At 53.8% G+C, this 14291-nt stretch overlaps 1 protein-coding gene across 2 annotated transcripts; it reads left to right on the forward strand.

Annotated features, from left to right (window-relative positions):
* Nucleotides 1–1860: 1860 nt before the first annotated feature.
* Nucleotides 1861–12704, forward strand: SERPINA5 (serpin family A member 5). 2 transcript variants are annotated; one of them, XM_001495976.6, is made up of 5 exons: nt 1861–2101; nt 8117–8751; nt 10308–10578; nt 10963–11110; nt 11673–12704. In XM_001495976.6, exons 2-5 carry the CDS (start codon nt 8133–8135, stop codon nt 11877–11879), a joined length of 1245 nt encoding a protein of 414 aa, XP_001496026.3. In that variant the 5' UTR covers nt 1861–2101; nt 8117–8132; the 3' UTR covers nt 11880–12704. The 2 variants fall into 2 exon arrangements, with proteins under 2 accessions (XP_001496026.3, XP_070105986.1); XM_070249885.1 differs by lacking the exon at nt 1861–2101 and adding an exon at nt 4231–4472.
* Nucleotides 12705–14291: the final 1587 nt, after the last annotated feature.

Raw genomic sequence — 14291 nt, forward strand, 5'->3', positions numbered from 1 at the left:
CCCAGGCAGAGTAATCCTCAAGACACCACCTCCTGAGAGGCCCTCAGACCTCTCCCCCCGAGACTCACCATCCTCAGCCCCATTCCTTCAGAGCCCTTTCTGAGTGGCAATGGGGAGTCATGGGTTGCCACTGATGTCCCCCAAATTCTCAAAATATTCCTTAAAATGTAAGCTTGGGAAAAAGCACATGGGATGTCTCCATGAGCAGCACACAGAGGATGGAGAAGTCCTCCAGGGTCTCGGTTGGTCCTGTCTTTCCCAAGCGTTTTCATTGGGCACCCATTTTGGGCTGTTGCAGTAGCTTTCTGTTGCTGGCGTAACAAACTATGACAAACTTAGCAGCTGAAAACAACACAGATTTACTCTCTTATAGTTATGGAGGTCAGAAGTCCAAAATAGGTCTCACTGGGCCAACATCAAGATGTTGGCAGGGCTTTCTCCTGGATGTCCTTGGCCCCGGCCCCACATCACAGGGTCTTTTCTCCTCCTGCTTCCATGATCACGTTGCCTTCTTCTGATTCTGATCTCCCGCCTCTCTCTCTTATAAGTACCCCTGTGATGACATTTAGGACCCTCCTAGGTAATCCGTGATAGTCCCCCATTTCAAGATCCTTAACTTGGTCCCATCTGCCAAGTCCCTTCTGTGACATAAGGTAACACTCCCAGGTTCTGGGTATTAGGCTGTGGATATCTTTGGGGGGCATTAGCCATCCTTCCACAGGTAGGTAACACGATTCCCACCCTAGAGAATATAGCTTAAGGGTCTCTAGGTTATGAAATAGAGGACTCTTGCTTATGTCATGGGCCGCAATGGACAGAAAGCAAAACCTGGACAGAAGACACCTGGCTTCCCCCTTGTTAACGCCTCTCCTTACTAGCTGTGTGCCTTTGGACTGATTGCCTCACCTCTCTCTACTTCTGTCTTCTCAGTGATCGACAGGGCTACTGGTGCCTGCCTTCTGACGCATTTCGAGGCCAGTGAGCAGAGTGAGCGCTCATGCCTGCTTGTAACTGTGTTTGTCTCTAGACTGGGAAGGAGCTCAGCATGCCCCTTGTAGGGTGGTTGTCAGGATGAGCAGAGATAACGGGCCACAACTGGGCCCCAAATCATGGAGAGGGAAGCGAAATGTCTCAGTGGTTCTAGAGGGACCCCACTGGATGGGCATCAAGGTCGCTTTCCTGGGGTAATGCCAGGCCCTCTGTGTCCTCCACCAGCTCCACACCCCACCTCACCCACACCACCTTCTGGGCAGTGACCACACACAGCACATCCTGGAATTAGAAGCCCAGGCATGGGACCTTGGGAACGAAACAAGGCTTGAGCCGGCACCCGGTACCAGCACCCTGTACCAGTGGGAAATACTCTTCAAAGTGTGGGGCTGAGATTGGGAGCCCCAATTTCAAGATAGAAAAGGACAGTCCAGCTGAGTCCTTAGAAATCCTAGACACGGACCTTTTCTAAGCAAGGAGCACTGGCCTTGAAGTCAGTGACCTGGGCACTCAGCCCCACTTTGTCCCCAGTGGGACCCACAACTCTGAAACATTCCCTCATCTTCCTGAGCCTCAGTTCCGTTACGGCGCAATGAGGAGGTTGCATACAAGGACCCTTCATCTAGGCTGTCGTGACGCTCTCTCACTCCCGCTGATTCCCTCCGGAATCTGACTGCTGGGGTCCCTGAATTCTGGAAGCACGTAGGCCTGTGGGGGTCTTGGGCTCATGCCCCACTCCCTCAGATCTATGGCAAATCGGCTGCAGGAAGCAAAGGGACCAGCCAGGAGAAAGGTAGGTTTGCCGGAGGGTGTCCCTTTTCCTGTGGCTGGAATGTGGGTAGCTGGTGGGGGCCGGTGCTGTGCAGGCACATGGTGGTCTGTGTGGGCTTGCGGGCAGGGAGCTCCAGGGACTCTGCGGCAGCCTGCCTGTTGGCTGGGAGCCTGCGGGCCAGGACGGACCGGGCAGGCTGGGCGGAGCCGGGGAAGAGGTGGAGTCAGGGCCCGCCGTGGTCAGTGACAAACACTGGCTCCAGTCCAGCCAGCCGTCTGCCCTTTATTGAGCCCGAGGGACTGTCACGTCCACGGTGTGCACGCTCGGCCACGGGACAGCGTAAGTACAGGCCCCATGACGGCAGGCCTGTGGGCTTGAGGGCGTGCGAGGAAGGCGAGGAGGGGACTGTGGAGCTCTGGGGTTTGGAGGGCTTAAAAGCTTTGGAGGTGCCCCAGTGTGAACAGGAAAACTCTCCACATGGGTGCAGAAGGAGCCAGGGCCTCTGTGGCAACAGAGAGCCCGCTGGCTGCGTGACCTTGGGCATGACACTAAATCTGGCTGAGCCTCCGTTTCCTTATAGGTAAAATGCACCTTATTACATGCGTGGTGTGACCTCTGCACGGGGGTGACCGTAAGGATTAAATTAGGTGAGGGCTCTCACTCGGGTGTATCCTGAGGGCTCATCTGCCAATGTCTGGAGACCTTTTTAGTTGTCACAACTGGAGGACAGCTGCTAATGGCATCCAGAGACCAGGGATGCTATTAACAGTCGTCTGATGCACAGGACAGCCCCACAACTATGAAAGATCCGGCTCCAAATGCCACCAGTGCCGAGGTTGAGAAACCCTGAAATAAGGGAGTGTGGACAAAATATCTGGGACCCAGGAGGCATTTGGTAAACCATAGCTTGATGGTTTTCTGTGCCTGGAATCTCGGACCCTTGGCAATCAGGAAAAATGATCAAATGAAATGCTTCCCTGTGACAAGGTGGCCCTGTCCAGGAGCTGCCACCCAGAGTGGTCACAATGGCCGCTGGGGCACCAGATGCCTTTGGGCTGTTTGTTAAATAAACAAAATGTAGGCATAAAATGAGTGGAATGTTCAGTTTTTCTAAGGGTGGGGCCTTTGGCAAGAACTAAAACAATAAAAGGGAAACTGCTCTGCTGGGCCAACATCCTCATCCATTCACAGATCGGAAACCACAGCATGAGGAATAAGGAGGGCGGGCGGGTGGAGGAAAGATGGTGGTGGATGTGTTGATGGTGTGGACGGTTTCATGGGTGTGTATGCAGCCCCAAACTCATCAGGTTATATGTGTTAAATATGAATGGCTTTTTGTAGTCAGTCATACCTCAATAAAGTGGTTTTAAAGAAAGAAACGGAAGCTGAGCAGCAGCAGGGGAGTTATTCAAGGTCAACTGACAAGTTAGCCCCGGGGCCGGGAGAGCTCAGCTCTAGGTGCCCAGCCTGGCTCGTTTCCACGACTCGGTCCAGCGTGTGGTCTGACACCTCTGAATTACAGAGGAGGAGACAGAGGCCCATTCATTCATTCGTTCATTGGTTTATTCCACAAAGGTGACTGGACATCTCGTCCTTGACTTGGAAGTCTCACAGCCAGGGGCAGCCCAGAGGAGGATCCTCTCTGTTATGACCACATGTTCTAGTGGCGGAGAGAGAGGCTGGAACAAAAGTAGTCAACAACAAACGCACTTGTAATTGCGCTTCTGTCATTGATGCAGCCATGAGAGAAACAATCAAGGGGCCGCTAGAGAGATAACAGTGGATGGGGGGGTGGAGGGCAAGTATCAACAGGGTATCCCCAAGAAATGACAGTTAAGCAGAGGCCTGAAGCCACAGAGAAGCTGGCCTTGGTGAGAAAGGCGGAGAGACATTTCCAGCCGAAAGAGCAGAATGTGCAAAGGCCCAGGGCTCAGACAGGACTCAGCGCGTTGGAGGAATTGAAAAAAGGAGTGTGTTCAGAGGACGTGTGAGTGAGGGCAGACCAGGTCAGGATGAGGCCGGAGAGAGCCTGACAGAGCTGGACAGAGCTGGGCAGAGCCAGACCACATGGAACCTCATGGGTTATTGCACAAATCAGTTAGATCTTATCCCAAAGGAGTGGGCAGCAATGATGTTCTTAGGCAGGCGAGCGCTGTGACCATATTTGTGGTTCAAGGAGATTCCTCCAGACACCGTATATAGAACGGCTCTTGGGGGCAGGAGGAACAGTGGGGTGGTCCAGGCGAAAGACAGAAGGGGCTCCCATTAGGATGGTGGCAGGGAAAATGGGGAGAGGCAGGCAGACTGAAGACACATTTTAGAGACAAGTGTTGCCGACGTTCTGGAGATGGGGCGGAGGGTTAGGAAAGTTCCCTAGGCCCCTGCTCCCGGGATGCTCTGCCCCTGCGTCTTTAGGATCTGGGGAAGCTGTGCATTTGTTACTCCCTCTCTGTCGGGGCTCGCAGACTGACATCTCCTCTTGTAATCAGCAGATAGTGGACAGACCCTCCTCAGCTGTGCACCTCCCACAACTGAGTCCAAAGTCGACCCGCTAGGACTCTGTTGCCTAACGTCCAGGATAAACGTCAGCAGATTTTGGTCCGTGGATGTTGGGGATCAGTGGGATGACTGCCCATGCCCTGCCGCCTCACGTCGCTTTGCCCTGGGGCACCAGACGCCTTTGATTGAGCTGCTCTCGTCCCTCTGACAGGTTGGGGCATTTGGGCAGAAACACCTGTGTTGGGGGCCCAGCAGGGGAGTCAGCCAGGCCAGGCTCGGCTGGCACACCGTGGGGGCTGCTCTCCTGAGTGCCAGGCTCCCAGGGCCTAAAGCAGGCTCATCCCAGCTCAAAGCTGGCACAAAACTCTGTCAAAGGTGTGTATTTCTACCAGAGGCCCAGGAGTGTGCCGGCAAAGCCTGTGCTTTAAAACTAGAAACCCTGGAATGAGCACTCCGAGACCTCTACTTTCTCAGAAGTGAGCTCTCTGACCCTCTGTTTCCTCTTCTGTACAATTATGATAATGATACCAACTCCATGTTGCTGTGGAGGAGTAGAAGTGAGCTAATACAGGTGAGCAGTGGGGGGACACCCAGGGATAAGCACCAGGAGCTACCTGGGAGGAGGAACAAGCTGTCATTCGTCGAGGCCATAAAAGGGAGCGAAGAGGCAGCGTTACACCAGTCCGAGGAATCTGGATTTTAATCCTGGTTCCATCACTCACTGGCTGGGACAAGCTATTTCATTTTACTAAGCCTCAGTTTATGCCGCTGTGAATGGGGTTAATTATGCTTACTTTTGGTAAAGACGAACTAGAGTAATATTTATAGAGTGTCTAATGGGTCCTTAATAAATGATGGCTTTAATAAAAGAGAGAGAGAGTGGGCCCCAAAGGAGCAAGATTTCTAGGTCTCCAACCTGCACCCCGGGGGGAGCCTAAGTGAAGCTGACGCCCCCTCCAAGGAGATGCTGCTGTCCAGGAGATCGAGTAGGCACTTGGAGAAGTGGCTCTGGCCACTTCTGATGTTTAAGGGAGACAGTGTTAGGGAGGAAGATTACTGGCCACAACGTGTCACAGACCTCCAGTTGTTTATGAAGAAACTGAGGCCTGAGAGGAGAAGGGCCTTGCCCAAGGTCACCAGGAGGGCTGCACGGATGGGAGGCTGGGAGGCCAGAACTCTCCCTCCTGCTCCCCAGTCCGCTGCCTCTGGGCTCCGTCCAAGCAGGAAACTCCCTCTGCCTCTGTAGCTGCTGTTTGAAAGGGTTTCTTTCAAGGTAATTATCTGATGGCTCTAACACTTTGCAGGAGGGACCATCACGTGCCATAAAATAGACTAGTGTAAAGGACACAGAGGTTCAGCCATCCGTCCACATCCTTGAAAGACCTCCAGGAAGGCAACTCTCAAGGTGGAAGCCAAAAGGGAGTTTTTGTTTGAAAAACAAAAAGCATGGGAAGCCCAGACTGTGTTTCTTAATTATCTGCAGATTAGGGGCTGCGGAGGCAGGGAATATCAAATCGGGAGGTTGTGGCACGGAAATGGAGGACCAGGGGTCTGGGGAAGCCGATGGTGCAGTGGTTTAGCGCGTGGGCATTGAGGGGCAGAACCGGGTCTGAGCCCAAGCTTTGCCACTCTTAGCAAGTGACTAGACCTCTCTGAGCCTCAGATTACTCCTCTGTGAAACAGAGCTAGTGATAGAACCTACCTCTGTGGGTGGGGGCGAGGCTAAAGGAGTTGAGATGTGTCAGACCGCACAGCATCCACTTGTGGGTGCCGGCCACGCGCCTGGGCCTCCCATGGGCATGGGGGTTGCTGAGGCTGCTATAGTCGGTTCTGGGTAGCTAGAACATTCTAAATGAGCCTCCTTTGTGGGCTCAGGTGCAATTTGGAGGCTGGGGTGGTGAGCGGGACCTGCTCAAGTCATTTGATGTCGCTCAAAGGCAGGACCGCAGCCCAGGTCGGCCTGACTCCCAAGCTCGCTGGCATGCATGTCCCTCCCCACGCCTCCATCATGGGCCTCTCTGCAAGCAATGTCCAACGCAGCTCTTTGGAGCCCTTTGGAGTTTTGCTTATGGCACGTGACTCTGTGGCAGTGCTCACCCTGGGGCTGGGGGACCTCAGGACATGGTGTCCGTGAGGGGAGAATACTCAGCAGGGGCGAAAGCTATGAGTAAGAGCTTTCCTCAGGAGCCAGGCCGTCAGCAACCCGGGCATTAGTTCCCCAGCCACCGTCAGGCTCCCAGGAGAACCTGTGCATGAAAGCCCGTACCCCATTGTACAGCTGGGGAAATGGGGGGCTCAGGCGGGCATTGGCCAGATGCTGCCACACTGACAGCTCCCACTTGCACAGCACCGGGTCTGTGCCGGGCACTGTTCCATATGCACATACGTTGACTCGTAAAGCCCCCAGCCCTCCCTGGTACAGGTGCTGCGCTGCCTCTGTAGTACAGGTGGGAGACGGAGGCACGGGGTGTAGCTGACTTGCCCCAAATCACACGTGGAGGAAATAGCGGGGCTGAGATTTGAACCTAGGGGCCCGGGCTGCAGAGCTGGGACTGTTCACAGGGGGCTGGAAGGAGGTCTTTGGGATGCCCGGGCACAGGAAGGGTTTCTGGTTGGAGAGGAGGATGTGAGGAAAGGGGGGAGGGGACCGCAGGTGGAAGACGACGCCAGAATGGTGGGCCCGCCTGAGAGATGCAGAGACAAGAGGTGAGGGCTCTGTCTAGGGCATGGGAGGAGGAGATGTCTTAGTCCCCTCGGGCTGCTATGACAGAGTACCACAGTCCGGGCGTTCAAGCACCGGATGTTTATTGTCTCTCAGTTCTGGAGGCTGGAAGTCTGAGCTCAAGGTGTCAGCAGGGCTGGTTTCTTCCGAGGCCTCTCTCGGTGGCTTACAGACGGCCATCCTCTCCTCCCTGTGTCCTCACGTGGTCCTCTGTGTGTGTCTGTGTCCTGATCTCTTCTTACAAGGACACCAGTCAGATTGGATTCGGGCCCACCCATGTGACCTCATTGTAACTTAATTACCTCTTTAGAGACCCTTTCTCCAGACACAGTCACGTTCTGAGGAAATGGGGTTGGACCTTCCACATTTGAATTTGGGGGACACGATTTGGCCCATCACAGAAGAGGAGAGAAGTTGAGGTACTCATATTAAGAGGGCAGAACTTCCTCAGGAGGGAAAGGTGGCTCTGCTGAGGGACAACGGTGGCCTTGCAGGGTCCTGGAGCCATCCCCGAGGGAAGGAGAAGGGGCCGACTGGCATCCGTGTGTTCACTGATGCCTCTCAGGAGCCTGGCCCCCTGCCTGCCTTGCAGTCGATGCTCAGTGAACAAGGACTAGTCCAGCAGTGCTGTGGGGTGCAGCGGGGGTAGTCGGTCTGAGTTCATAGAAACCCCACGAGGCCTTGCCCAATGCTGCACTCAAGGAGCAAAGCAAGGGTTAGAGCCACATGCAGAAGCAGACTGCTAGTCCCGGTAACCTTAGAGATGCTGACCAGGCAGAACACGGGAGAGCCCTCCGGCTCCACGTCCCACCTGTGACGTGCACCTCCATGCGGATGAGAGGGGAGGATTCTTGCCCCGGTGGCCAGTCCCCACCTTGGGTCTGCACCCCTCTGCCTTCTCCTTCCTCTCCCCACCGTTAGACGTCCACGTCACCAGATCTCTCACCTCCAGCCCCTCCTGCCCTCCTTAAACCCTCACTTTCAGCTTTACGGTTCATTTCCCTTGATGCTGCACGTCGAGCCGTGACATCTCTCTGGAATGTTGGTCTTACTCACTTCCTCCCGATCTTCTCTCTGAGAAGACACGCTGGCTGCACACCTCTCTGAGAACATCTTCCCACCCTCCCTTTCAGAACGAGGATAGCCACCATGCAACTCGGCCTGATCTTGTGCCTGGTGCTCCTCAGCCCGCCGGCGGCCACCCTCCATCGCCACCGCTCCCATGAGACGAAGAAGAGAGTCAAGGAGCTGCCATCCACAGCTGCCACGGTGGCCCCCGGCACCAACGGCTTTGCCTTCGACCTCTACAGGGCCTTGGCGGCTGCTGCCCCCAACCAAAACATCTTCTTCTCTCCTCTGAGCATCTCCACAACCCTGGCCATGATCTCCCTGGGGGCTCGGTCCAACACGAAGGCACAGATCCTGCAGGGCCTGCGCCTCAACCTCCAAGAGGGCACGGAGGAGGAGCTCCACAACGCCTTCCAGCAGCTGCTCCGGGAGCTCGGCCGGCCCAGAGATGACCTCCAGCTGAACCTCGGCAATGCCCTATTCATCAGCCCCACAGTGCATATCCAGGACAGCTTCCTGAGTGCCGTGAGGACACTGTACCTGGCAGACACTGTCCCCACCAACTTTGGGGACCCCGCAGGGGCCCAGAAGCAGATCAATGATTACGTGGCAAAGCAAACTCAGGGCAAGATTGTGGACTTGGTGAAGGACCTGGACAGCACCGAGGTCATGGTTATGGTGAATTACATTTTCTTCAAAGGTAAGACCCTGGGGCTCAAGCCTGAACCTTCTCTCTTCTTCCAACTGCTTTTATCAAAAGAATATCCAATTCTCGCACACACGAAGGAGTGGGGGTAAACTTGGTCCTTTCTGGTGCCTGTTGATGAGAGTGAGGCCAACAAACAGCCGTGGGTAAGGGGGGGCGCCTTCTCACTGGGTAAGGTGAGGCTAAAGACCCCGGGATGCTGTTTCATCCCCTGGGGACCAGCTGGGTCTTGTCTTTGGGCGCCTGGGGACACCTGAAACCACAGCTTCCACTCAGGTTCTGAAGCATGAGTTCATCATTGCCATGGTCTCAAAGAAACTGACACCATGGCTACTCAGGCCAGAAGTGTGGACCTTAGAAGGGCCTCTGGTGGCATTTCCCGGCTGCAACCCTGCCCCCTAGACTCTCACCCCCATTCCCTCCTAGGGGCTGTTTCCTCAGCAGAGAAATCCAGGGACAAGAGCCCGTTTCTCTAATAGCGCCCTCTCCCTCCTCCAGAGCTCGGCTCTCCATCTTTATCTCCCTGTCGTTTCTTACAAATATCCCTACTCATCTCATCTCCTGTGTCTGCTTCTCCTTCTGGATGCCAAACGCCTCAGTGCCCTGCATGGGGCCTGGCTGAGGATGGGAAGGAGAGGAAGGCAGACTGGATGAAGAGAGGAGGGGAGGAGAGCAACGTGGAGGGGAGGGGATGAAAGTGGAGAGGGGAGGGGAGGGGAGGAAAGGGGGGAAAATAGTGGGAGGGGCGGGAAGGGGATGAAAGGGGGAGAAGAGAGAGAGAGGAGGGGGGTGGGAAGAGAAAGGAGGGGTAAGGAGGGGGAGGGGAGGGAAGGAAGAAAATAGTTAAATTGATAATCACCTGCCCCCATTCTTATGGTCACAGATGGTGAGTATCAGGCTTGGATTCTAAGATGTCTTGTCCCCTGGTCCAGCACCTCCCCATTACACCAGGCTGCAGAGGACAGCTGTGAAATCAGCTGAGTGGAGCACTGGGACAGGCTAATATTTGACAACCATTAAGAAGATAGAAACAATTTCTTGCATTGCTTTGATCAAAAAGTCCCATAGGGAGCAGACAGAGCAGGAAACACAGGTGAAGACATCCAAGCAGGAAAAATTATCTATTTCCAGGAACCTTGCAAAGCTCTCTCCCAGCCTAGATCAAAATCCAATATTGGGAAAAGAGTGAAAAACAGTGTAAGTCACCCAGACACAGTGTAACTTTGTCAACTGTCCGTATGTTTGACCCTCTTCAGTTGCGTATTTGACCTCAAGTAACATCAGAGACTCAAACAAACAACATTAGGGGTTAAGGGCCTTCAAAGCCTTGAAAACCAACCTCCTTATTTTGCAAGTGTGGAAGGAAAGCCCCACAAAAAGTTCCAGTGTGCCCTACGGTTATAAAGGGCTTGCCTTCGTGTTCACAGGGTGTGGGGGTCGCTGCCACCACAGACCGCTCTAAAGATGGTGATCTCTGCTTAATGAGCTTCCTGTCCACGCTTTCCATCTACAGCTGACGATTTCTCTCTCTTTTCCATTTCAATCTTCAGCTCAGTGGGAGACAAGCTTCAACTACAGAAACACCCTAGAGCAGGACTTCCATGTGACCTCGGAGACGGCGGTGCGGGTGCCCATGATGAGACGCGAGGATTGGTATTACTACCTCCTGGACCAAAACCTCTCCTGCAAGGTGGTGGCGGTCCCCTACCAGGGGAATGCCACTGCCTTGTTCATTCTCCCCAACGAGGGCACGATGGGGCAGGTGGAGAACGGACTGCATGAGAGAATCCTGAGGAAGTGGTTCAAGACGTTCATAAAGAGGTATTGAGACTACACTGGGCCAGCCTAACCCTACACACTCCCAGGGAGACACGTGTCTCCCGAGGGCCACACAGCGGGGGTGGGAAAGACTCAGCCAGCCCAGGAGCTGCTTCCAAGCCCAGAAGCATCATGGGACGTCCCAGACCCTGGGGCTGGCCCAGCTGGAGGGAGCAGGGCTGGAAGACGTGACCAGGTTTCCTGAGGGTGCCATCAAGTGGGCAGTGGCCTCTGGGGACAGCCTAGGTCCAAGTCCAGAGTAGGATGGGCTCCACTCAAGGCACAGGTCTGGAGGAGAATTACAAAGCCAAGGAGAGACAGCAGGAATATGAACTCAGTGAGCGGATGCTCTAAGAGAGTCTAAGAAAGGTCCTTTTCTCTTTCTAGGCAGCTGGAGCTTTACCTTCCCAAGTTCTCCATTGAGGGCTCCTATCAGCTGGAAAAAATCCTCCCCAAACTGGGAATCAGTGACGTCTTCACCTCCCAAGCTGACCTGAGCGGCCTTACCAACCACTCCAACATCCAGGTGTCTGAGGTGAGCCCAGAAGCTTCTGAGCACCTGCTTCCAGAGATTATTGTATCCTACTCTATTCTGTTCTGTTCTATTCTATTCCGTCCTATTTCGTTCCATTCCTCATTCCATATTCTCTCTCTCTCCTCTCTTCTCTCAAGAAGCAAAGGTTTCACTTTGGGTCTTATCCTTTGTGCAATGGGAAGCCACATCCGGCACTGTATAGGGGGAAGGAGTCCTGTCTTAAGCAATCAGAACTAAGAATTGGGTTTTAGCTCTTTCACCCACTAGCTGTGTGACCTCCAACAATTACTGGACCTCTCTGAGCCTCCTTTCCCTCTCTAAAATTGGAGAGTCACACTCTTGCTGTGAGAAGCCATGAGAATTCAATAAAAGACAGGTGAGCCCCCCGCTCCGTGCAGCACCTGGAGCACAGCATCTGTTCAATGGTATCGTTTCCCACCTGCTTCTTGGATGAGCTGCCGGAGAGTTTGACGGCAATGCTGCAGGCAGAAGCTTTGCTATCTCCCGGGATGGCCTCTCCCAGCGCCTGGTGGCTCGGTGATGTCTGGTGTCTCCCCTGCAGATGGTGCACAAAGCCGTGGTGGAGGTGGACGAGTCGGGGACCAAGGCGGCCGCAGCCACTGGGGCGATCTTTGCCTTCAGGTCGGCTCGAGTGGGCCCCCTGAGGGTGGTGTTCGACAGGCCCTTTCTGATGCTCATTGTGGAGAACACGGAGAACATCCTCTTCCTCGGCAGAGTGACCCACCCCCGGGGGGGAGATTCCTCCTGAAGGGCCGCAGGCCTCCACGGTGGAAGACAAGCGTGCACTATGGCCATCTGTCTGCCGGGACCTAGGGATTCACACATGTTTAGATGACTAATGAGGCTTTCGCAAATAATAATAATAGCATTGACATGCTGAGGATTGTTTCTTTTCACACAATTGCAAGACGTGGGTGCTTTGGAGAACATTTGTTCTTACCCTCACCTTTCATCAGTGATTAGCACTGAGGACCAGAGAGGTTGGTTGACTTTCCCAAGGTCACACAGCATGTTAGCGGCAGATGGAAGCCCAGAATCTGGGCCCCTGACGCCCAGCCCAGTACCACAAATCTCTGGAGGAAGATTATTCCAGTAGACATTTCCACCAGGAAGCGAATTTCCAAGCCTAGTGCCCCGTGTCAGCAATACCAGTATCAATTCATCCTGGTTTGGAGGGAACACTGGAATGGGAGTCTGGATGGGGCTTCCGTCCCAGCAAACCAGCTGTGTGACATTGGGGCAATACCGTCCCTCTCTGGACATTGGTTTTCCCATGTGTACTGAGAAGGATCAGGTCAAGGACAGGAGGATCCTTGAAATCATATAAAAAGGCCGGGGTGTTCCCTGTCAATCACAATTGATTTCAGTACATTCAAGTGCCACTCATCCTTCAAGAAAAGCAAGGGGACCACAGGGTGGAATGGGCCATCACAGGATTAAGTTACAATCTCCTGTGCTTGGCGGGGGGCAGGAGAATGGAGGCCTGTTGCAAACAGCTGAGTACCAGTTGAAGACGCTGGTGACTAACTGTGAGTTTTAGTGTCAGCAAGAACAATAAAGCATTTTGCAAACACTGGGTGTCGTAGTCCTTATAGAAGTAACTGGGGGAATGGTGACATTAACAGCTTACCACGTTCCAGGCTTGTGCTGGAAGGGATGGTCGCATTGACTGCTGTTGACTGAAATGGAGTCCAGGTGAAGATTAAATGAAGGAGCTTATTCAATAATCAAAGTGAGGAGCTGGAGGCCCGGGAAACAGTCCAACAGACCATTCTGAGGAATTGCTCCAAGGGCTACAGACCTGAGCGCAGTCTATATACTTTTTTTTTTTAAAGATTTGCCCTGAGCTAACATCTGTTGCCGATCTTCCTCTGCCTTTTTTTTTTTCTCCCCAAAGCCCCCGTACACAGCTGTATATCCTAGTTGTAAGTCCTAGTTCTTCTGTGTGGGATGCTGCCTCAGCACGGCTTGATGAGTGGTATGTAGGTCCGTGCCCAGGATCTGAACTGGTGAAACCTGGGCCCCCAAAGCGGACCACAGGACCTTAACCACTACACCATCAGGCCAGCCTCTATATGCTTTTTTTTTAACAAAGCAGTGTATGTATGGGAAAGGGTTTACACATCTAATAGATACTTCAAAGGTAACATAAACAAGAACTTTTTGGTTATACATCAAACAAGGCTTGTAGTGTTGGTGTTATCTGTGTGTGGAGGGAGGCAAGGACCAGGCTTGTTAATTATTCCCTCAGTCTCTAAGAAATGTGGCTGGGGTGTGAGAGAGTGAGATACCCTTATCTCTTCCTGCTGTGGATCTGTCCAGCAGCGTCTTCAGTCATGAGGTGTGGGGCTGCAGCTCTTTCTAACGCAGCCGTGGGATGGCTGCTTCACAGCACAGCACGGATTTTTGTACTCACTTCAAGTCTACGCAGCTCACTTGCTAGATTCGCCTGTTAGACTGGGGAGAGGGGTCCCAACAGTTTGCTCACACCCCTCGCACGAGGCAGGCACTACTGTTGCCTCCATCTTACAGATGGGGAAGGCAGGGCTTGTGGGGAACAGGCAGCCTACCTAGACACACAGCTCCTAAGTGGTGGAGGGGGATTTGGCCCCGGGAGCATGGCCCCAGAGCCACACTTTCAGCCCTGGGCTCTCTGCAGGGCAGACGTGACAGGAAAGAGAAGCCCAGGCAGGTGCATCTCGACCACCAGCTCCCCAGTCATCCAGCTAAGCTCACTCTCCTTTACGAAACCGACCGCGATTCCTCGTCAACCAAATGAAGGCATCAGCCACTTTAAAGAGTCAACAAATGAATAAGTGAATGAGCCTTCGCTCTGTCTCAAACTGTCCCATAAGTAGCTGCCCCTTAAGTCTGACCCCCTGAGTACCCGCCTGCCACACGCTGCCTGTTGCTGTCTTGCTCTCCGTGAGGCTGTGCCCACTGCCCTGTTCCCAGAGTCCAGACTGTATGGCAGACGGGTGCCCTTAGAACTGACGAGGTCGGAACCCCACGCTTTGACCATCCCTGGCCCCTACTGTGTGCCAGCCCCGGGGACACTTTGCATCTGTGATCTCGTTAGTTGCTCAACAACCCTGCACAGTATGTCACTGTCCCCACTTTAGTTTATCTTTTTCACTCTCCCCATTTTACAGAGGAGGAC

Source organism: Equus caballus, chromosome 24, assembly GCF_041296265.1.
Source record: "Equus caballus isolate H_3958 breed thoroughbred chromosome 24, TB-T2T, whole genome shotgun sequence".
Classification (NCBI taxonomy): Eukaryota; Metazoa; Chordata; class Mammalia; order Perissodactyla; family Equidae; genus Equus; species Equus caballus.

Excerpts from the sequence above, each read along its gene's own strand:
- SERPINA5 (XM_001495976.6), top strand. The coding sequence starts at position 8,133 with ATGCAACTCGGCCTGATCTTGTGCCTGGTGCTCCTCAGCCCGCCGGCG. Across the intron at positions 8,752-10,307 it reads GAATTACATTTTCTTCAAAG|CTCAGTGGGAGACAAGCTTC; the intron begins GTAAGACCCTGG and ends TTCAATCTTCAG. Across the intron at positions 11,111-11,672 it reads CCAACATCCAGGTGTCTGAG|ATGGTGCACAAAGCCGTGGT; the intron begins GTGAGCCCAGAA and ends TCTCCCCTGCAG.